This window comes from Ischnura elegans, chromosome 12 (assembly GCF_921293095.1).
Source record: "Ischnura elegans chromosome 12, ioIscEleg1.1, whole genome shotgun sequence".
Taxonomy (NCBI): Eukaryota; Metazoa; Arthropoda; class Insecta; order Odonata; family Coenagrionidae; genus Ischnura; species Ischnura elegans.
This window is the reverse complement of record NC_060257.1, coordinates 54,442,806-54,466,293: the sequence shown is the minus strand read 5'-3', so window position 1 is coordinate 54,466,293 and position 23,488 is coordinate 54,442,806. Positions and strand designations below refer to the sequence as shown.

At 38.3% G+C, this 23,488-nt stretch overlaps 1 protein-coding gene across 4 annotated transcripts in view; it reads left to right on the top strand.

Annotated features, from left to right (window-relative positions):
* Positions 1 to 23,488, top strand: part of LOC124169637 (centrosomin-like) — a 105,867-nt gene that overhangs the window by 64,564 nt on the left and 17,815 nt on the right. For 3 of the 4 annotated variants that reach the window (XM_046548291.1, XM_046548292.1, XM_046548289.1), the window contains exons 2-9: positions 4,493 to 4,560; positions 8,329 to 8,477; positions 11,906 to 12,079; positions 13,856 to 14,011; positions 14,269 to 14,511; positions 15,141 to 15,353; positions 19,709 to 20,170; positions 21,204 to 21,407. In XM_046548291.1, the coding sequence (XP_046404247.1) occupies positions 4,493 to 4,560; positions 8,329 to 8,477; positions 11,906 to 12,079; positions 13,856 to 14,011; positions 14,269 to 14,511; positions 15,141 to 15,353; positions 19,709 to 20,170; positions 21,204 to 21,407 (1,669 nt within the window). The remainder of the gene's footprint in view (positions 1 to 4,492; positions 4,561 to 8,328; positions 8,478 to 11,905; positions 12,080 to 13,855; positions 14,012 to 14,268; positions 14,512 to 15,140; positions 15,354 to 19,708; positions 20,171 to 21,203; positions 21,408 to 23,488) is intronic. The other variant, XM_046548290.1, reaches the window with a different exon arrangement.

Here is a 23,488-nt window from a genome sequence, read left to right as displayed (position 1 = left end):
TGCCGGTTTCCATACATTACCTAGTGAGTACCCGGCCTCACGGTAGACCTTACAACCAATTGAAGAGTATATAAGCTGGGAAACTTCATCCACTCACCATTAGCCCTGATGATGGAACCCGACTCGTGTTTCGAAACGTCAGCAGAATGGAGGGAGACCACCCGGCTGGAAGCCCGAATAGCCTTTTTCGAATATATTCGCCGGGAAAGCATCAGATTTTACTTCATGGTGTGGATAATGGCTGTAGTCGAAATTTATTTTCAAGGGAACTGCACATAAGAGGCCCAATTCCATTGCATAGAAGGGTGATATCTGTTGCCACTTCGGGCACATCGTAATCGGATTTCTAAAATGTCCGCAGCGCTATCCACTTATTTCCATTATTTTGTGGTATTAATGACTGTTATTGTGGGGAATAGATTATCTCTGCATTCTATTCGGGTTTTCACCGCGTCCGTTGTGTTTTGGCGACAACAGTTTTGCTGACATTGCAGTCAGCGTCTTCAGGTCGAATGTGAGGTAACTCAGAAAATTTTTCGCCTTTTGCGAAACTTGTCGCCAAAACACAACGGACGCGGTGAAAACCCGAATAGAATGCAGAGATCATCTAATCAACGCCGCGAAAATCTTCGAACCTACACTGTGGGGAATAGTTTAGAAAAGTTATGGATTTTTATAAATTGCATCATCATATATGTAAATTACTGTTAAAGCCGCTAATTATACCTTATTTCACCGTGAAACTCGGATCAATTTGTCCGCGGCCAGTGGCAACTTTGGTAAACCCATTTAAATGCGCGGTGATTGACAGCACATTTAGAGGAAGACCTTAAGATCCTCTTTTGTAATATCAGTGTGCATTTTCGTGAGTTTTCCATGGGGTGTTTCAAACCTTCCCTCATAAGCGGTCATTAGTCTTATAAAGGGTGAGAAGAGAAGCTAATTAGACTTTTTGTTTTATATTTTCTGAATATTATGTAGATAAATGGGGTGCAGAAAGTTTTTTAAGTTTAGCCGTGTTTGTATATCTACCGAATCGAATCTTTGAAGCGCGAGATGGCCCAGGGAAAGGTGCTGGCCCCCCTACCCGGAATGGGTGAAATTCATGCACTTGAGGCTTCGTTCGAGGTGAGCTCTACCCTCTAATATCCATACCAACCTTCGGGTTGAATCACTGAGTATCTCAACCTTCGCCTAACAATACCGTCTAAGAGTGGCGTAACTATGGGGGGGGGGGGGGGGTGAAAGTGTAGGTCCCCCCCAAAGCCTCAGAATAAAAAAAATTATTTTCAACTATTGTCAAGTTTTGACATATTATAACTGCATCCCCTTAAAGTTGAATTTAAAGCGCCAAAATGATGTAAAATGTATATCCAGGCATGTCGTTTTTCAAAAAATTTCCCGGAACCTCTGTTGCCTGGAATGGGGTCACCACCCTAGGCCATCCCATCCCCCCCTCCCAAAGCACATGCCTAGTTACGCCACTGCCGTCTAGTCGTGGTGATAACTAGTGGAATTAAATGTCTTTGAAGAAATTAGAACGTTTCCACTACAAAGAACAGGATTTCTAAGTTCGAGGGTGAAAGATAGAATACAATCAGTTATGTAAAGTTAAATCATGAAATACGTCACGTAATAATCGTGTGCGTCGATTTTCTCTCTTTATTGCCCGCCATTTGTCAACTAATCGTACAAGAGGCTGCTCCTAATGGGATGTTATTAAGGAAATTTGGTGGGCCGAGCATTCCGCTCGTCTATGTATGCTCCTCTGGAACAATGAAGGAAAATCTTCCACCGGAAGCTGATGATAATGCCGCGAAGGAAATGGTAGCAATCCGCTTGATGTTGCCCATTCATTTCCCGAATTGATATGCCATTCAGACTCGAATCTTAAGATGGATCGACGATCATCATTGTGTTGGATTGTTGGTTTCTGTTTTCAATTGCCGACAATGGGAGACTTGCATTTCATAAGGATGTACGTCCCATTTTATTTTTTTAAAGTTACATCTTAACCTTTTTGTTAACCAGAGCTTTAATCCTGAATCAAACCATAATTTTTTTTCCGTCCCACAGAATGATACCTCAAGGGATAGGATTTCAGGGATAAAAAGAGATCATTATTTTCTGAAGTACACGGTCATTTCCACCGTCCCTTTTTGGATCGTTTATTCCGTCACTTTCCATATTTACAACTGTTGTTCAATTAAAATCTAAGCATGGCGTTACAATCGCTCTTGGCGACCGTGCGATCTGATTGGCTGAATGACGGTGCCAGCGAAGGTTTCAGCGACGGAAAAAGGGACGTGCACAGTGATGTAGAAAGGGATGGCATTTCCATCCGTCGAGTCATCGCGGAAAAAGATCGCTTAAAGAGTTCTCTTTTTCCGCCATAATTGGAGCAATCGCTGGAGCTGTCTCTCTGAGGGCATGGATCCATTCCATCACGATTAGTTACCTATCTTTAATCCAATCATCTTCAAAGTGTCCTGGCAGTCTAATTGTAAGTGGTAGAAGGTAGATATTAGCGGATTTGTTTCGTGATTGGTATCGAATCAGTCTGAAAATGTGTAGAAAAAAAATAGATCGAGTGTGAGTTTTATTCATCTTCTCATATTAAAACAAGCTGGCGATCTTCGTGCTGCAGCTGTAAGGAAGGGCGTACCCAGGATCAAAACAAGGGGGCGGGGGGGCAAGCCGTGGTTGTTCAAGTTATAAGTAAGATTTTAGCACGGAAAAGGTGAATGAAACCAACATTTCAAGGAAGCTGTAACGGCTCTTTATTAGTTTTTAAAATTATTTGCTTGAAAAAAATATTATTTTCCTTAAAGACATTTGCGATTTTTGCTTCTAGGGGGGCAGCTGTCCCCTCCTGCCTCTCGCTGGGTACGCCCATGGCTGTAAGTTTAACGGAGGCTTAATTAATTTATATGTGAACTCTAGAGCTCCAATGAATGCTGGCCAGCGGATTAGGGGTCGAAAATCGCTCCATATAGCATTGTGGCTGCAAAGACGACAATCACTGCTTGAATATAATGCATGCTCGACAGTGGTCGAGTACGTGACAATAGGGGGTGCAGGGGAGCGGGGTGCGGTAGGAGCAGACAAAAGACTTTGAGGAGGCAGTTGGTAGATTGGCGGGAGACGAAGGGGGGGTAAGAGGGGTAAGGTAGCGGAGCACAGAGAGGAGGAGAAGAGGAAGCAATGAATAGCACATTGAGGAGAAAGGGGGTGGACTGCTCCCACTCAGAAATAGTAACGAGGCTCCTTGACTGGGGACTCAGAGTTGGCGTGAGCGGTGGTGCATCTTAAGACGGATTGGTTCTCGATTGCGGGATGCAAAACAAATAATTTTTGTTTATATAATAAAAAAAAGTTTCCAATCACATACATTATCCATTTAGTCCTAAGCCTGAATCACACGATCACTGTGACTTCGGGAGTGACATGAGAAATGTGGCCTAAATACTTGTTTATTTATTTCAACTACCCCCGGAAACAGCACAATGACGCCTTTATATCGGGAGTTTAAATAACCAATAACAGACGGTCACACACAGCCATGTCCTGGAGGGGCAACCTATCCAGCCTATCCGGGCGGGACTCGAACCCGCGACCTTCGTTAAGGTAGGCGAGGACTTATCCCCGCTGCCACCGAGGCCGACGAAGGGACAAAGAATTATAGAATAATTTTTCTGTGAATTATGCAAATATAATTAAATTACTCGAATACAGGGCTACTAACAATAATAAAAACACTAAACCTGCTGCTTTCCATTATCCGATGGAATTCCAGATACTGCTGCCGCTTGAGGGCTGCCTATTTGCTATCATTTTAATGTGAATGCATGCATTATTGGTTTAGTGTAGGTTTAATGGTCGTCTTTCTATAGAGCAAGTATTAATTATTCAATTTTTTGAATATGCGAGTAGATTTTATGATTTATTCATACTGCATCCACACTTTTGTGCAAGTTCATGGAAAATTATCTATACGCGGTAGGGAGATATCTATCAGATGCCCTATCCTATCTCTTTCCAGTTAATAAAATCTGGTGTACTGTTTGGACGAAAATATTCAATTATGGTACTTCCATATGGCGATACAGTATAACTCAATCATTTTCTATCACAGGCGTGATTTGGTTTGTCTTCAAGTCATACGTTGTACTTTCTTACTAATGAAGGATGTATCTGTTTGCATTTATAATCATGTCTTTTGTGTGTAGTTGACTTCTTAGACGTTGCGTTCATTTGTAGCATGATCTATTTTTTCTGCCAGGTCATTGCCTTTTACAAATCATACCGGCCTGCCTCCCCTCCTTGTAAAAACTTCCGTATACAAACTACAAGACCGATTCGCTTCCTATGTAGTGATCATATGAGAATGATATTTTCTTCGAATCCCTGCGCAAATTTGTGTTTTATTTTATTGCCACTCTTTCATGATTTCTTGTTTCGCTTGACTTAAATTTGTTTTTTCTCTTTTCAGTACCAGCCCTAGTTTCCTGCATGAGGTGACCAGTGACTCTTTATCGTCCAGCGGTGATGCTGGTGCAGGTAAGTCTAATATATTTTGTCATAAATAATGTAAAATAAACTGTATTGTCAACTAATTCAGGCGTTATATAATGTAAATGCGACGTATTGAAATGAAAAATAGTTACAATTTTCCATAAAAATTTACGTACTTAATATTTTTTTCGTACGACACGTTTCGGCTCATAGAACTATCATCTGGTACAAGTCTTGAGTTCGGCTCTGTGAGCTGAAACGCGTCGTACGAATTAAATTATTGTGGAAAAGTGCATCTACCTTTCATTTCAATAAACTTAATTGTTCCGCGAAATTTTATGATTAAAACCCTAAATCAGAGTCGGGCAAATTGTGGCCCGCCACAGATTTTGTGTTGGCCCGACACAGAATTTAAAAAAAAAGTGATAGGGTACACTTGTATCATTAAATTGATTATATAATTAAATGTGCTAGCAGCTTGAAATCTAACTACTATAAAAATAACCATATAATTAAGTAGAATAGAACTGTACCACTGTTGTTTAATTTTTACTATACAATTTATATTTTTTCCGAAATTAAAAATAATCTTAACTGATGAATACAGTCATTGTAAACGGGGCGGCCCTCCGATAACCTCCGCTCATACCAAGTGGCCCTCGAGCCCAAACTATTGACTACTCCTGCCCTAACTGATAGCTTGGGTAAGTTGAAACCAGTAATAAGTGATCGTGTGATATACTAAAAGACGGATTAAGCTATACTTTCTTTGTTGTTGTAAAGCGGTGATCGAATAATCGTTGAGAATAACTACGATTGCTGTTTTATCTTCTTATGGCTAGCAAATTTTAACTTTAGCTTACACTCAGCGGCTAAAAAACCAGAATAAACGTTTATGCGTGAAAAAATAATTTTGCGATTCAGGCTATGGAGTAATTATGGTCTTAAATGAGGTTATAGGCTCATGAGTGAGATTTTTCCGGAATGAAAGTGCACTGTTAATGCTTGTCGACATTTTCGTAAGAAGACGCCTTTGCTAGTACTCTTGAGGAAGTTAAATAGTCTGCCTTTGTCTTAAGTTATGAAATATCGTTGGTGCCATGTTCGCTTTAAACTCTGGTGGTCATGAGTATTTTTGACAATGAAGACAAATGGTTTCCTCTTGGAAAAGTCTAAATTTACTGATATATTCCGACTTAGCAGACTATACTTCCTACCTTTTGTCGTGATTGTTTCCTCTCCGTATTATCAGCTTTTCATATGGAACTATGGAAGCGTAATTATGGTCGAACATGAAGTTAGATCGCGTGAGTGAGATTGTTTTCGGGATTAAAGTGCGCCGTTGACTGATTGCACGCTTGTCGACGATTTTCGTAAGTAAACGCATTTGCCAGTTCCCTTGCGGACGTGCATATAGTTTGCTTGTGTCTTCAGTTATAATATATTGCTGATGCCATGTTAATTTTAAATTTCGATGGTTATTATTAATTTTGCTGAAATGAAATTGCGAACTTCCTACCTTTTTGTCTCGATAGTTTTCTCTCCCTACCATTGGCTTTACTACTTGACTCCTCTTCAATTTGATCCGAATCATCAATCACGTCGCCAAGATTGGCTCATCTCTATTTCCGTATCAATCCCACCGGTTTAGTATCATCAAATCGGAAGCATCGGTCCGCACCCAAATCGTTCATCTGCTCACTAAAGTAGACTTCATCCATAATGGCTTGTTATCGTCAATTGGGTCATGGATCCACTGCGAAATATAAATGTTAATATTTCGCTGTGAAGCCATCGTCGTGTTCTCATTTCATCTGATTGTATTCTTATTTAATTTTTCTATTTTAAAAGGCCAATAATTTGCTTGTCAGATGACTTTAAGGGCAGACGAAATAGTGTTTACGATGGCGGGAACGTTTTCTTGATAATATTATTTCGGTGGGAAAATTAACTATACACTAGTTTTGCTCCAGTATTTGAGCATTTTTTTATCATATTTTGGACCCCATAAAGGAAAAAACCTCGCAGTGGCTTCAAATATTGGTTCTGGATTAAAATTAGCACGCAATACTGTATAGCATATGAATACAAAACTTCTTACGTAATTACTTTTCTCTCTTTAACCCAATGCATAGTTATGAATTTTGAGATTGGAGGTATGGGCAACCATACAAACTACCTACCATACTGCTTACTATCGGTAAGGAATAAATAAACTGCATCGTGTGATAAAATTTCACCAAAAAATAGATTGATATTGAATTGATAATATGCCTAACTTTAATTACTTTTAAAGAACTCTCGTAACTATTTATTGTACTTTTGAAGTGTTAGTGAACAGGACTAGACAAGGTTTGTATTTTTACGACTGCCTATTCTCGGCTAAGTAGGATGAATTACGGCGTGAATTTTTCTATGTTGCGATTATTTTTATTAGTCCTAGTATATGTTTACTATTTAAGCAGCGTCAAAGACTATCAGGGATGCGATTTCCACAGAAATGTTGGTACCGTAGCCCTTGAGGTTGTACATAAGTAGTAAAAGTTTTGACACTACGCTTCGGGGCCGAATTTGGATGAAAAGAGGCCTTAGACATTTCCACCTACGAGGCCCTTTCTTCTCCTATTTTTAAGTTTGTAAATTACATGAGAGATAATAAAATATATAATAAATGTGATATATATCAATATGTAAAATGAAACATGTTATGATCGGGGCAAACCAGTATTTGCCATTGCAATCAGTCAACCAATGAAGTATATTTTGGTGCAATTTAGTGTATAAAAGCAAACAGACCCAATGAGCCAAACGTTTTGACCGTAACCAATATATTTTTGTATTTTTTATTGGACATATGCGTAGAATATTTCCTTGTTTTCGGTTCAGTACTTAAGTTTTCACTGCTTTTAGAATAGTGTCAGTTCAATTATGCTAACGATGTGAATGTAGGATCTTGGGGCCCTAGGCTGAGGCCTAGTTAGCCCATTGGAAAATCCGACTCTGCTAGGCAGCGTTGACGTACGTAGCTTTCGAGGATGTCCATACCTCCCTTCGGAACTACTCGAATTGGAATGGGCTCATTTCTCCATTCTTGACGAAGTCATTATTGAATTCATGGGTTTTACCTTTTTTTGTCAGGGAATCTGCGTTTAAATTTCTCTTTATTTATTGCCGACTGTAAACTAGAGGCGTTTGCCTTTTCACTGAACCGTAATGCCGTCTTCTTCCCTCCAGTAATTGCGTATTCCTATCTGATGTTCTGTCTTCAACATGGGCGTTATAACCTCCTTTGTATCATCGTTCAAGAGGGTGGACCCTATCCATTGTGTGCATTCATTTCCTGTCGTTCTATTTGGCTTTCATGAGGAGTAGTCGTCTGTTACCACACTTCAGAAGATCATCGTCTTCGTATGATCGAAGGTCTGCTATGCGGCGGCTCGCATTACTCGTGTGTTCCCCATAACTGGCCTTAACAACGTACGCTGTTTGTTGTGGCCCTCGCAAACACGTGTTTTGATAGTTTTGAATGTTGATTCAGTTTTACCAAAAGTAATAGTACAGTATAGTATTTTACCACCATGGTAGTACATTCCTCAGTTATTGTTTTGTTTTGGTTCCTCTAAGTCTTATTTTGGTATGTGTGAGACTAGTGATCTAAATTAAAACTCATATTGATCCATCACTTGATGGTATTTATGAAGAGGGAAAACTTGTGAAAGAATTATCAAGTATTGGCCCCTTTTTCTCACGTAGATATTGTTTTTTTGTTTCTATTTTGGTGGATTCATGGAATGTTATGTACTCTTTTTCCAGGACCCACCATGAAGGACTACGAGACCCAACTTAACCAGCTGAAAAAAGAAAACTTTAACCTTAAGCTTCGAATATATTTCTTAGAGGAAAGGTTGGGTCCTTACCGTGGTGAAAAGGAAGATCCCTTCCAGAAGAATATTGAACTAAAGGTATGTTTTTTCATTATGATCGGTATTTTTTGTCTCCTCGTCTAGTGATACGGCGGATTTTGGCGAAGATGAGTGGTTTCTCTGCTTCTTAATTGTGTGGTAGCAAACAAGTATAAATAATGAAAATGTCAGGTCTATCCGTTCATATATTATTTCGGATTGTGGACTTGTTAGGGAAATGTACCAGCTGTGAAAAATTACTAAAGTAATAACTTTTACTAATTTCCCGCGATTTCTTGAAACACGACCCGAGTCTCATGTTGATTTAATCACCATCAAGCTTAATCCACGTTGAAATACGGGCCGTGCTTAAATAAAATTCGTAGTATTAGTAAAAAATATTTGTCATTCCTTTTCTAAAAGCCTGGTCAAATGAAAAATTAGCCATAGTATACTTTTATTGAAATGCCAATTTCCGTCGGATCTTCAGCAAACTTGGGATATATGACTTATTTCTCATTATAAACAACCGTAGGGGTGGGCGCAAGCGCTGTGACTGCAATTAAAATATGATAAATACGGTACTTATCTTGATTTCGGTGGAGCAACTTTTACGCTGCAGCAGCCATCATGCGACAAAGGACGATCGATCAATTTTGCGTTCATTCTCGTGTTAATGTATTTAGACATGAAATCGTACGGTTTACTGTGCCGTTAAACCAGGCTGTGCACTTAGCTCGTTCTGTTCAATGCTCGCTAGTTTTTTTTCTAGACTTTGAAGCCGTCTACTGTACTCACCATCAGGGGCGCAGGTAGGAATGAAGACTAGGGGGGGTTTCAGGCGCAACAAATGCCGGGGTGCCTGGGGGTGTGGTATACCCGCCAGGATAAGCGGTAGGTGAGGGGGCCCTCCGCCAGAAAAAATTCAAGATAAATGGTTCATAGTGTTGAGTTTTATGGCCTTCTGAGGGATATTTTGTTGATCCTCACACTCTTCTACATGCAATATTAATCCAAGTAAAATTGATTTAGCTTAAAAATTTCTCTGAGCTCTGGGGGGGGTTTTATCCCCCAAAACCCCCCCTCGCTGCGCCACTGCTCACCATCGCTGGTTGACCTTTGCTCGTAAAATCGGCGACTCCACTTAACTAGCAGGTAGTTGACCCGCAGAGTGCGTTAAGGCCTTTTACACGGGGCAAGTAATTTCTCAGGTTAGAATTGCGTTAATGTCTCAATATGGCATGAAATTTCGCGAACGTATGAACAAAGTTAGAAAAGGGGCTATATAGCCATTTCACGTTCATGCATTCTCGTATGCAGTCTATCACTTCACCGCTTTACAAGATGCAATTTTGACTCACCTTCGTACACACGTTCGATTGTGCAATTATGTGCTCTGTGTAACATGGCCTTAAGGCAAAATCCACTGAGACCGCGCCTGAGTTTGCGAGTGTTGGGTTTTCTGAGAGCTCATGTAACCAGGGGCGGATCCAGGAATGTTTTCTGGGGGGTGCTCAAGAGTCTCGCAGATCTTTTCATGTTTGGCATTAAAAGCAAAATATAACAATTACCGCTGAACATATTATCCAACGATTTTATCGTTGGATTTTACTTATTTATAGTAAAATCTTCCAAAGTTGTTGGCACATTAAAGTATGGTTTTGCTAGTAGTGAGCCCTAGTCGCTTCCATAGCGGCGACGGTATGCCGGTTCCCGCTCTTCCTTCCCTATCCCCGGAGGCGTCGTTGGGCTTCCATCGCGGCGGCGCCTTCATCCTTTTTCCTTCCCTTCCACTCTCCTCCCCGGGTGCGCGGGCGTATCAATTAAGTTACTGGGTCCCGGCCCCGGTGTGTTGTAACCCTCAGAGGGCTCCCCTTGGGTCCTGATACACTCTCTGTAGAACATATTCTCTTAATTTTTATATGAAAGTTATTAATGTGACATTTAATGATTGAGGCTCTGTAATGCACAAAATAAAGGGAATGTAAAAATAATCGTATAAAAAATCTTGTCAATATTTTAAGCATCTAGGGGACCCCATCTCCCCCCCCCCCCCTAAATCCACCAATGCGTGTAACGTACCCTTTTTCCCAATTCATGGTGGCTGGACTTAGCTTTCCATCTCTATCAACTCAAAAGATATTTTATTGTATTCATTGACAGTCACAAATTACAGCCTCCTTATTCTTATTTTTCAATTCGATTCAAAAAAGGTTTATTTCCATACTGCAGTGTACATGAACATTTTGACGTAGTACGGTAGAGTTATAATTATTTACAGTAGGTCCCCATTATAGGAAATATTTCCTCTTCAGGGCATGTCACATTGCCATTATTTATACATTGTTTGCGAGCTTGTAGCAGATATGGTAAAATCTCATTTTCACATCCTTTATATAGTCGGATCCGGATTTAAGGTCTTCGCATTTAACGTTTTTCCGCATTTAGCGTTTATTTTTTGGGTCCCGATTCATTCCCTATTAGGACAATGTAGAAATTATCCGTATTTAGTGTTTCCGCATTTTGCGTTTTTCTGCATTTATGGTCGTAAAAATTTGTCCCGCTCAAGATTTTTTTTGCCCGATTTAACGTTTTTTCATGACGGTTCATCCAAATCTTCGAATTTATGCTCATCAACAAGAACAGTCTCATGAAAGTTTACCAAGAGTCGATAGAATCTACCGGGGAACGCTTCTTCAACTGCTTTCTTCCGCGAGCGCAGCGCTGCGACCTTCAACTCGCAAGTTGGGTAATTTGTCGATGTAACTAATTTGGGGCTGTCCCTTGCCATTCTTCCCTTCCACCTGTGCTTTACAATTATTTTTGTCTGCCCATGATGCCTCATAATGTGGCCAACTAAGTTGTCCTGTCTTCTCCTGAAGGTTTTTATAATACTTCTCTTTTCTCCCACTCTTCTTGGAACTTCCTCATTGCTTACATGGTCGATCTATTTTATCTTAATCATTTTTTGGTAGCACCACATTTCAAATGCTAAATTTTTGCTGCTCTCAAATGCCTCCATAGGGAACTGCAAACTATTTTTTGGAGAAATAATAGCTATTATAATACTATCTAACAGTGTAAATGATCCTTTTAAATGGTGCCATTTTGATGGTGTCTTGCTGATTAGGGGGCAGTTTTGTTCCATCTAAAGTTCATGATATGTATTGATTGAGATGTTGATATCCAGATGCTTCAGTGATATATCCCTTCAGTAGTTTGAGTAACTAAAACATCTTGCGTAGTTGCTGTGTTTTCTTTTGGTACATATTTGTAGCATGTATTCTTGCACAAATTAAAGGCCCATATCCCAACACCTCCTGTCACAAGTCTATAGAGGTGACTGGTGGGGTAGTCTTCAGATACAGAATTTGGCGACCAGAAATTGTTGCCTCCCCATTTATTATTAGTGAAAATTTTTATTGTTCGGACTGTTTTATTTGGAATGCATTTTGAACCCAAATAATTTTGGCACCTTTTTACTCAAGGTTGAAGCAGAAACATTGAGAAAAGAGTTGGCTGACAACAAGCAGCTATTAAGAGATGCAGCAAGGGCTATGGATCAATTGGAAAGGCAGCATAATGAAGCGATACAGAAATTGTTGGAGGAACAAAAGGCAGAGAAGTCCAGGCTACATTTGGAAATTGAAAAAATTAAAAAGGTAAACTCTTTTTAACTGAAGTTATTTATTGTTTTAATCCTGTGATTTTAAACTGAAGGCAGATAGCATTATTTTGTGTGACCCTGTTACCAGTGACTTGATCACGAGAACACTTTTGTTTTATCCACTGGTTTTTATATACTGAACCTGGCCTCAACAAATGGTTTTTGATAGTGACATAGACATAAAACATGGGTCAGTCTATTAAAATCTGTGGACCATGCTAAAGTATACCTGTGATTATGTTTCCCTTGTTTTTGTTCTTCACTTACTTTGTGTATGGTTTTATGACTATTTTGTTGAGAGCAAAATCAAGTTGATATGAAATAAAAAAAATATTTAGTGTGATTTGCATATGTTTATACTTGCTTTGCTCAGTAGTAGGGATGTGCCCGCTCAGATCCCCCCTGAAAAGGCCTGCAGCCTTTTACCTATGTTCATTTTGCCAGATTTTACAATTTTTGTCTGCCATTTGTTACTTAAGGATGTTTTTTTCAAATAGTTAGGTTAAAAATAAGCAATAGTTACAAAACAGTGGTGATACAGGGATATTATTGTATATAGATTACAATATAAAAAAGTTTTTTTTTTTAAGGAAGTAAAATATTTAAAAAAAAATTCTATGAGCCTGACAGATTCTCTAAATTATTTGCTTCGCACACTATGAAAAAGTTGTGTGCATGTTCCACTATAACAATCACTTTATACAGTGCAACCTCGATATAACGACACCCCACGGTGCACTAATAAACACTCGCTATAGCGAATTGTCGCTTTACTGGGGGTGGAGCAAATAATAGCCAATATACCTGTTGCGAATAGATATACAGGAACAGGAGTGGTGCGGCGACAGATAAATATCTATCCGATAAACGTAAGCATAAATCCAGGCGAAAGGCGATGTTTTTTTGCATCACTAAATTTCCTTACTCACATAACGACTAACTATTCAAACAATTTATAAGCGCCGCACTGAATAAAAATCATGCAAAGCATTGTTTCGTCAATCATTATATTTATCGAACGACAGTTTACCACATAAATTTGAGACTGAGCACTCCATTAACTTCATTTCTAACAGATCGCTAGCAATTACAGAGGTTAAGGAGTCTTGATGAAAGTCATCCGGCGGTGAAACCCTCGCTATGGCGAGAGCCAACACCGAAAGGGTCTCGTAAAAACGAATTTTTTAACACGCTTATTATAGGGTCAATTGACGGTGCATCGGCTATCTCTCGTAATAGCGGGGGTGTCGCTATAGCCCGTGTCGCTAGAGCCAACACCGAAAGGGTCTCGTAAAAACGAATTTTTTAACACGCTTATTAAAGGGTCAATTGACGGTGCATCGGCTATCTCTCGTAATAGCGGGGGTGTCGCTATAGCCCGTACTCGCTTTAACGAGGTTCCACTGTACATACTTAACATCATAACATAGTGAAAGTAGGAAATACTATGAATTGCAGTTAATTTCATTTTAATTGATGTTACATATAAATTGAGTGTTATTGTGGAACATGTTCCCAAAGTTTTTTGTTGCATAACTTAAAGAGACTGTCAGACTCATAGAAAATTTATTTTATTATTTTTAGTTCCTTAGAAAAATGTTGTTTTGAGGATATTGAGTTTAAAGCAATTGCAACAACAATTTTTTTCCAAGGAATTGTTCATATGTAAACAAACAATGAAGAATTTGACTTTTTAAGAGCAATTTTTGGGCTAGATGTATGTTTATTGTAGGTGTTCCACATTATTTTCAATTACCCTCCCACATTCCAGGAGAAGGAAGAACCCATGGAAAAACCAAATCATGAGAATTCAGCAGCAATGTATGCCTTTGCATTCGGAATGCCGGAGCTTCTCAAAACTAATAGTGCTGTAGACAAAGAAGCAGAGGAAAGGCTCAAAGAAAAAATCAAGGAATTGGAAGCTATGGTGAGTGGTTCTTAGGTGACATCCATCATTCTTAAGCTTTGATTATTGTGCTGATATGAAATGATTTATGATGGACGAGTCTTTTCTTGGGGTCAGATGTTATCCATGTAAATGTCCTATTGATTGACTGAGAGACTATGATTGATTCTTTGGTTTGAACTGATATTTTTCTTAATAATTCCTAATCAAATGATCCACTAATATTTTGGCTGAAACCTCTGCATCGCTGACTAATACATCCTGTTTATTCTCTGTAGGTGGAGTCATTGCAGAACCAGCTAAAGCAAGAGAAAATTGAATGTAAGCAGCTGGAGGTGGAGCTGACTAATACAAAAACTGAGAAGGAAGAGTTAGATCATGAAGTTGAAAGGTTCGGCAACCAGTTGGAGCAAATGAAAGAGAAACTGGATGAGAAAGATCATGAGCTTGAAGAGTCTCGCAAGCAAGTCCACAATCTTGAAGAAGCTCTAATGGCAAAGGAGCCGGAAATAAGAATTAAGGTACGCCCTTTTACTGAATTTTATGTTTTTAAATCAATGGAGGAGGGGGGACCCATAAATATCGGACGGAAATTGCTGAGCCCATCATTCTTAACGTTTGGGGTTCTCCCTGTGTATGGGTGTAAATTTACCCTTTCTGTGTGATTATGCCAAACGGCATGGCTTTAGAAGGTTGTAGCGAGCCCCTGTGACAATTTTCTTTTGAAGAGTTTTTCAAACTCTTTGACTTTAAAAGTTTGAGAGTAGTGTGCAGCATTGAAATTTTGATAAATATAAGAACAATAATTAACTATAAGTATAATGAAGTATTTAATTAATATTTTCTCTTAATTGGTCCCACTCTGGAATCTTTCTCCTGATAAATTAAGTTCTCTGCCTATTTTGATATAAAATTAGTTATAGCTTCGTTTGGATGATTTAAAAAGAGGCTTAAAGGCTAAAATTACTTAATTTTAGAATGTCAGCCTCTGAATAGTATATTGTGGGATAAAGAATGCATTGAAAAAATCCTTCTATGTAATATCTTAAATAATTTCTATTTCATGAGCTCCAATCATATTCATTGTGGTTACTGGTATCTAGTTGAGGAATTCTTTTGTCCCTGACTTCCAATTTTTTTTTCTCCTCAGGTCCAAGAACTTGCAGAACGTGATAGAATGATTGATGAGGCAAACAGCAAGCTGGAAGCAAAAGAGAAGGTTTTGGTGGAAATCCAGATAACTCTGGATGAAAAACAGAAGCAAATAGAGGCTCTTAGAGCATCATTAGCTGCAAAGGATGAGGCTCTAGCTGGACTGCGCTCAAAGTTAGCAACTTCTGAATCAACTGTACAGGAGTACCAGGTTGTCATTCTTAACAAATTTCTCTAATAATTATGTATTCATTCTGTGGCATTTTTAAATAGTAAGGATGAAACAAAAGCTAAAGAAAGCCTTTCAGAAAAAAAGCTGTAGAAATCATAAACTCCTGAATTCTATCATCACTAGAAACTGGCTGAAACTCCTCTGGAGTGTTAAGAGCTCCTTGCAGTTTAGTTTTTATCATAAAATTTATGATAGCTTTATTTGGATGATTTTATCCATGATAAGCTCCTTTCAGTTATCCCTTAGTCTTAGAAAGGCAAATTTGAACTTCTAATGAGGGGATTCAAAAATTTTCAAAACAAATAAATCAGAAACAGGAGTATTGTTTGTAGTTTTCTGAAGGCCTTTCTACACTTCCACCAAAACCCTTGGACTCCCCCAAACAAAATCAAAGGAAAGTAATTGGCTCCCCTACGCTGAATGTTTGAAATTCATACACCTATGGCTTAGCTCAGGGTGAGATCTGCCCTCACCTGTCCAATACCATTGTTCTGGATGAATCATTGAGTGAGGTAGAGTATAACTCATCAGCATTTGCTTGTATCTGAGGTATTAAAATTTTACAACTCATGAGTTCAACTTTATTAGGCAAGATGGAGAATGTACCAGATGAGGACAACATTGATGAATGTACCAAATAAAACTTTTCATTCTGTCCACATATTCTATTGTGAACATTCACAATGGGTTTCCACTAGTGATGGGTCGATTCCAAAATTTTATCGATTCCGATCCCGATTCCGATTCTGACATTTCGATTCCGATTCTACCGATGCAGATTCCATCGATTCTGACACCATAGGCTCCAAGAAAAATATCACTTAATTTCAGGCAACAAGACAACCACTTAATAAAATATTACTCTGTGAAAGAATCAGTTGACAAAAGCATCTTTCATATCATCACTATGTAATTAAAATATAATAGCTAAATTTCAAAACAGAACATGCCTGAAAAGTGTTACCTCATAGGTATTACTTTAGAATATTAGCACTCATGTTTAAATTTAAAATAAAAGTATCTCCTTTTATATCTATCTTTAATGAAAATATCTTAGCATTATCAATAATGTCTCACAAATTAAGTCTCCTTTTACAGACTTTACATTTTTTGCTCAGAAAGCAAAGCATCTTCACTCTGTCAGGATAAAGCCTGTTTCGTTTTACATCACATATTTTTCCTGCCGAACTAAAAAGTCTTTCACTGAACACAGTGGATGGCGGTATGGCAAGAAACCTCTTCGCTAATACTTTCAACCTTGGATAGGAGATAATAAAGTCTCCCAGTATTACCCAAGGAAGGAATTTGGTGGTGCATTCATCTCTGATAACTACGCTTCCACTTCAGCTTCAACAGTGTTTGCTATGGTGACTTTGGGTACTTTTCCAAATGTATCACTGTATCTTGACCATATACCTGTCACAGGCTCCCTAGTCTGAATTTGCTCCTTCGAAATATAATAGGGATGTGCAAGTAGCACTTTTTGATCCCGAGTCGAGTTGAAAATTACTCGCGAGTATTGAGTCGAGTATGATAATTTCTGAACCAGGCAATACAGCAATGCATACTACAATATATTCTACTCTAATTTTCTATGATGATGTCTAGCCTAGTAATGTAAGAAGGAAAATATAATGAGGATCGTTGATGGTTATTGTCAGAAGTAAGCGGTGAATGAAAATTAATGTCTCTTCAATAGTTCCATTGGCACAATTGAAATTAATTGACCCCAAGTAATACGTCGACCATATATATGTATCCTAACTACAAGGGAGAGCCCTGAGTACAGTCATTTTCACAGCTATAATAAAGATTACATACTACGTATATGAATCATGTAATATTTGGCCCTTTCAAATTCTCAAGCAGAAAAACCAATTATTCTACATGCTCAGCCAGCAGGTTTTGACGCCTCCATGTTACAGTATTACTGCCTGCAGAAAATTGCCTTTTGGTACACACTTGTGTGACTGGGCAAGTACTTTCCTACCAAAATTGCAAGATTTTGGAAACATAGGAATTTTTATTGAAAATTGTATCAACGATTTTAATGGATCTTGAATCTTCATGGAATTCAAGTGTACGAAGCGAACGAACTATAGAACTAAACTTTAGTTTTGTAGAGCCAAAAAAAATTCTATACTTCTCACATCATTTAATCAACTTTAAAAACTCTTGTTTTTTTAAGTTCAAGAAAGAAACTGAACACAACAAATGATTATCACATCGGACGGATGCAGTTATAAAAAAGGCTAAAAGAGCCTTGTGATGTGAAAACTCCCCTTTCCACGCGACTCATCTCGGCGAAGATGGAAAGGGAATAAGGGTATCGGTTGTTACCTTTCACGGAAACAGTTCATTTTTCTCTCTCTTAAGCATGCCGAGTTTATCTCTTCTCTTTACTTCAATACCCGAGAAATATTTCTTATGAGCGGGATGGTTCCGAAAAATATCCAATCCTTTTATTTTTTACTATTTTTTTTCACTCGAGTAATGTGCTAAACGGTCAAGTCGATCTATACATAATCCTTTTTAACATCCTCGGTTTAGTATTTTAAGTCAATGAAGACGATTATCCATGCTTTAAATGACGATTTTAAAGAAAAGTTTTAAAAAACTTGAAAAATCGGCCTCAGTTATCGAGCCTTAGAGTTCCTGTAGCATGTAGCTCAGCCTTGACGCACGATTGAAAAATCGCTCTTATTTCTTTTGTCGCAAACTTTTTTTCCAAGATTTCTACTTAGTACTCTTTAAAAATTTCTACTTTATATTGTGGTTCAAATTTTCCGAGTTACATTTTTCGTAAACGGAAGATAATGTCTAATTTATGTCAAATTTCACGGGAAAAACGGGTCGGCCATTTTGCGTTGTAAAACCAGGCAGATGAGAACCAAAATCTTCAAAAGTCATCGAAAGTAGAGGCAAAGTACCAGGGCAAAGGAATATTGCGTTTTTTATTCCATTAAACTTATACCAACGCAACACCACCTGGATAAATTCAAAGATTTTTTGAGGAAAAATGATATCTCGCGTGGCATTGAAACATTGGTCATGTATGGGCCACTGTATCTCACTAAAGGGTCGTATTTATGTAAAATGGCATATAAATCTATATCTGGTAATGATTTATGAGTATTGACGCCAATTTTCAAGTCTCTATCCCCAAAAAGGTCATTTTGGACTCTATTCCAGCTTTTTCCGATTTTGGACCAGTGTGCGCCGGGTCGGAAGACGATCGGCCGCCGTAAAGGTATTCGGCACCCACGCCGACAACTATAGTGTATTTGGCAAACTGAAACTACCAGGCCAAGGCATTAGAATGACTTATCGGCTTTAAAAACTGTATTATTACATGAGTTTCACGATAGCGTTTCCTGTCGACAGATTGCTGGACCTACTAGCCTCGAAAGCTCTGTAACCTTAACTACTCGACTCGATCGACGTTCGTAATGCTACTCGAAACGCTCGAGTACTCGCACAAGATGTGTTTTTTTTATTACGATTACGTGGCGCGAAAATTCAAATGACTTTTGGAAACGCGGTCGTTTATAAATTTGTGCTTTCAAGTACTACTGGAATCGGAATCGATTTTTCACCATGGCAAGTACTCATTTTCGATTCCGGTTCTTGGCCGAGAATCGAGGAATCGAACCGACCCATCACTAGTTTCCACGCATAGCATCATCATCAGTATAGAGTTGTTTTAGGTTTAATCAGGTGGGATTTTAACGTATTATGTAGTAAATTAAAAATTACTGGTTATTTTCTAAAAATAATTTAACATATCTTTCATGACTTGTATTTAATACATTTTATATTATCACCAGGGGACCTAAAAATCATGCAAAATATATTGAAACTGATAGTGGAAGTAATATTAAAATATTTCTGGAAAATTGCCTGTAGGTCATCTTCAGGTCAATTAAATTCTACCACCACTTTATTTATTTTTATTAATTAATACTGGTACAACTCAAAAAAGTTTGTGAATATTCACATTAAAAATTGGACAACACAAAAATTTTATTTAATTCATTTACAACTGAGAAAATTCTGAGATGAAATTTTTGATTTTGAGATACAAGCATAAGTTGGAAAGGGTCTACTCTATATACCTTGAAAATTTCAAATTGGTAGTGTAAGTTTTAAATAGTGATTTATTTTGATAAAGTACCAATCAAATGAGAGTATGTGGCTTTTTAAAATCACATTCTTGTTGCCTATGGTACAGTGAGGATTGGTGACAACAACATCTCTTTTTTAAAAGCCACGATAAATTTGCCTGAACTACTTTTCTGATTTTGTTACTTTTCTTCTCCTTCAATATTCGCAAGAAGAAGATGAAATTTGATGGAATGCCCCCTACACAAAAGCAAATGCTCCAGTTTGAAAAGAATGTTATGAAGAGGAGACCGACCACCTTCAGGAACCACAACCGCAGCGTACCTGAATCTCCTCCGAGTGGCGGATCGAATCCCTTGAAAAGACCAGGCACAGCTCCTCTTCCAGGGAGGACCCTTGAAATCGATGAGGAAACCATTTCCAGGTTGCAGGAAGAGGTGGAAAAATGGAAGAAGGCCGCTAAGGAGGCTAAAAACGATGAGGCAGCTGTCAGACTGCAGGAAGAGATTGAGAAATGGAAGAGGAAGGCTAAGGAGGCCAAGGAAGAGAAAGAAAAGGCTATGAAAGAGGTGCAGCAGAAGCTGGAGTTGGTTAAGAGTAAAGCTGCGGATGAAGAGAAGGTGAAACGGGTGTTGCAGGCTGTCACGTTGCGCTCCAAGGAATTTGAAAGAGAGGTACATAATATAAATTTAATTGATTCAGTTGTGATGTAATGGAAGTTTGACGTTTTGAAATGAAAGGTAGTTGCACTTTTCTGCAGTAATATAGTGCTTAAAATGCATTTTGAATCACAAAGCCATCATCTGGTGCAAAACTTCAGTGTGCATAAAATTATTTTGGATAAGTGCAACTACCTTGCATTTCAAGAGGGATAATTTGGGAGGCATCCCAGGAACAAACATGAATCCCTCGAAGAAGCAGTGCTAAAAACTAAGGATAGATTGGTTTGACTGCTTAGTCAGTTTCGATGTGGTTCGCAGCATTGGTTTTTGGTTCTGACTCTTCATCAAGAGTTTCATTTTCATTAGGGCATTATGAAAACTGAGTAAATCAATACGTATCAAGTAATCTCATCAGTGATTGGATTAATGATATCACTCTAATTAACTAGTTGATCACCATTATTCTTAACCTTTATCGTCCTTGCGGTCCCAAAAGGGACCATCTAATGTTTTCGTTTATGGCCTTGCGGTCCGTTTTGGGACCTCTGAGACACACTTCCTTTAAAATCGGCCCATAATGAGTTTCGTCGTTCGAGAGTTAACTGGAGAGCTGCTTGTAACAGTAACTAGCTACTTTTATAAATTTTAACTGGTACTCGTTACTAAATACAAATTTTTTAAAGTAACTGTAATTAAACCCAGTTTGTATTCAGGAATTGCTATTAAAAAAATTTCCTTGGAATCTGGAATCGAACCACAGACCTTAGGTTTTTTGGGCCACTGCGCATACCACTATGCTATCCAGGTTATTTGATTCCCATTGCAGTTTTCTAAAGCCCATGGTAAAGTTGTCTTGGGAATCAAAGAACCTGGATAGTCTGCACAGTGGCCAAGAAAGCCAAAGGTCTGTGGTTCGATTCCCAGACCAGGGAAATTTTTCTCATGTATATTTCGTGCTGAAGGTCTTGAAATATTACACAAGCCCAATTACATTTACTTTAATCGTGTCTATAAATATTAATTTCACAAACTTCTTGTTCCTCAGGTTGAAAAGTGTAAGCAGGAACTTCGTAGGAAAGAGAAGAAAATACGTGACCTCTTGTGTGAACTCACCGTTGCCCATGACCAGGTCAACAAAGCCAAGTGGGAAAAAGCCAACGGCGTGGATGCTGGAAGGGAGCATGGTATCAATCTGGGCTTCTCGGCGGGTCTTGATGAGGTTAAAGATATGGCAGATGAAGAAACTGAGGTGTGTACCAGTGATATGTGGCTTAGTGATATGGTTCTGTTGGAAGTAAACATTGTGCAGTGGTGGCAAAAATTTATGCAAAGCTCATTGACGTCTGACAGCGGCCAGTTCAGGAACTACTTTGAGATGTCTGTCTTCCAAAATTTTTTCCATGTAATGCTTTCAGACAACTGGGAATTTTAAAAAGTATGTGCCCCTTATACTGTAATTCTTCCCCATATTCTCTAAAGAATGCTTTGCACAAGCATCACCTAGAATGGGGCTTATGAAGTTCACAAACGTCTATTTACCCCTCTTGTATCAGCATGAGCAATCGGTCAATGACCAAATTGATCACTTGCTTCGGACATCCACATGAAAGAAATTATTGAAGCTTAAAGTGGGCATCAAAATTTTCTGTAATGTAAATCGATTCGGATTCGTGTTTATTTACTATTGCAGTGCATTAAGTTATTCCAATGTGATCTCCGTAAAACTATTACAGGAAGTAGAATATTGAGCAGGGAATTGCAATACTGAATTGAAAACAGACAACCAATTTCTCTGAGGTTTTTAGGTGGCTCAAAAATGTACTTTCACTCTGCTTTGAGGAACTCTAAGGAGTTTTTCTGGATATCACACAATCACTTATACCACTTCTTTTTTACAGTGCACGACGTGGGTTTCAATGAATTATCATCATCTTCAGGCACAAATTAAATTAATTTCATTGAAACCCGGGTCACGCTCTGTTAGAAAGAAGTGGTTTAAATAATTGTATGATATCCAGGAAAACTTGTAATGGAATACCACAAAGTTAATCAAGAGTTAGTGAATTTTGAACTTTAAGGAGTTTTCCCTTGAAACAGGAGAGGAAGCATTGGCCATGTTTCATTGCACATGTAGCTAATAGGTACTTAGGGGTGCTGATGTGGGACTAGACAACGACAGAATGATAGTCAAAACTCACTCCACAGTCAACTGCCCTAATGGTTATGCAAGGTAGGAATTGAATTTCAACAAATATATTTGTGTAAGAATTCAGTAGCCATGCAACATCCTCTAGACCTCATGCTAGGTTTGCCAAAGTTTTAAGATCAGAAAAATCTCCACAGTGTGTGTGCAGCATCAAATCATCCATCACTGAAACTTTATCCGTGGAACCTCTAGTTTGTTGCACCTTGTTGATACCTTACCCACTACACCACCAGAAATATTGAGCCATTAGGCAGTTTCAATTCCCAATATGTTGGCTGTGTTCACAGATGAGTGTAAAATCCAATCTAAGTGAGATGGTTGCGGACTGTACTTCGGAGAATATGGGAAATAATTCGTAGTTGGATCTTTTGTGCTTGGTCATAATGCGATGGATATGAATATTTCCCTTGATAAGGGGCATATAGTTTTCAAAATTTCCAGTTTTATGAGAGAATTACGAGGAGAAAATTTTGGAAGATTGATGTCTTCAAGTAGTTCCTGAACTAGCCGCTTTTCGATGCCAATGAGCTTTGCATTGATTTTTCTGCCACTGTACTTTGATTCCTCTAGTGATAAAGAATAAATTTTAAAGTTTTAATAAAAGGTAAGGAAGTATGTCAAAGGGCGCAAGGTTTTAATTTGTGTTAGCGCTAAGCAGTGGGAAAAATAAAATGTAATTTTGTTTCAGACCAAGAGTTCACCACGTGTACGACCAGATTCAACTCGGAAAGCTAAGAGATTAAAATAATTGGTTTGATGATATTTCCAGCCTCATCTCCTGTGAATTAGTGCATGTTGTCAAATTTTTAAAGTATGGTTATTAAGTTGTGTCTAGTTGGATTTATTATATCCTGAATAGTTGTTGATACAGCCTTGGACATATTTATTCTAGAGCAACTCATAACAGTGAGCTCAGGTTGTAAGACATTGGTTTTATTCTCAATGTTTATCACAAATTACATACTTTGAAATTTTAGTCAAATGAAATTATATGATAGTAAATATTTTACTTCCATGATTAACATAATTACTAGTCTTCTAACATTCTGAAAACTGCTTGATTTTATCCTGAGGGTGAAGTAGTGAAAAATTTTGCTGTGTTCAACATTTGGCTGTGAGATAAT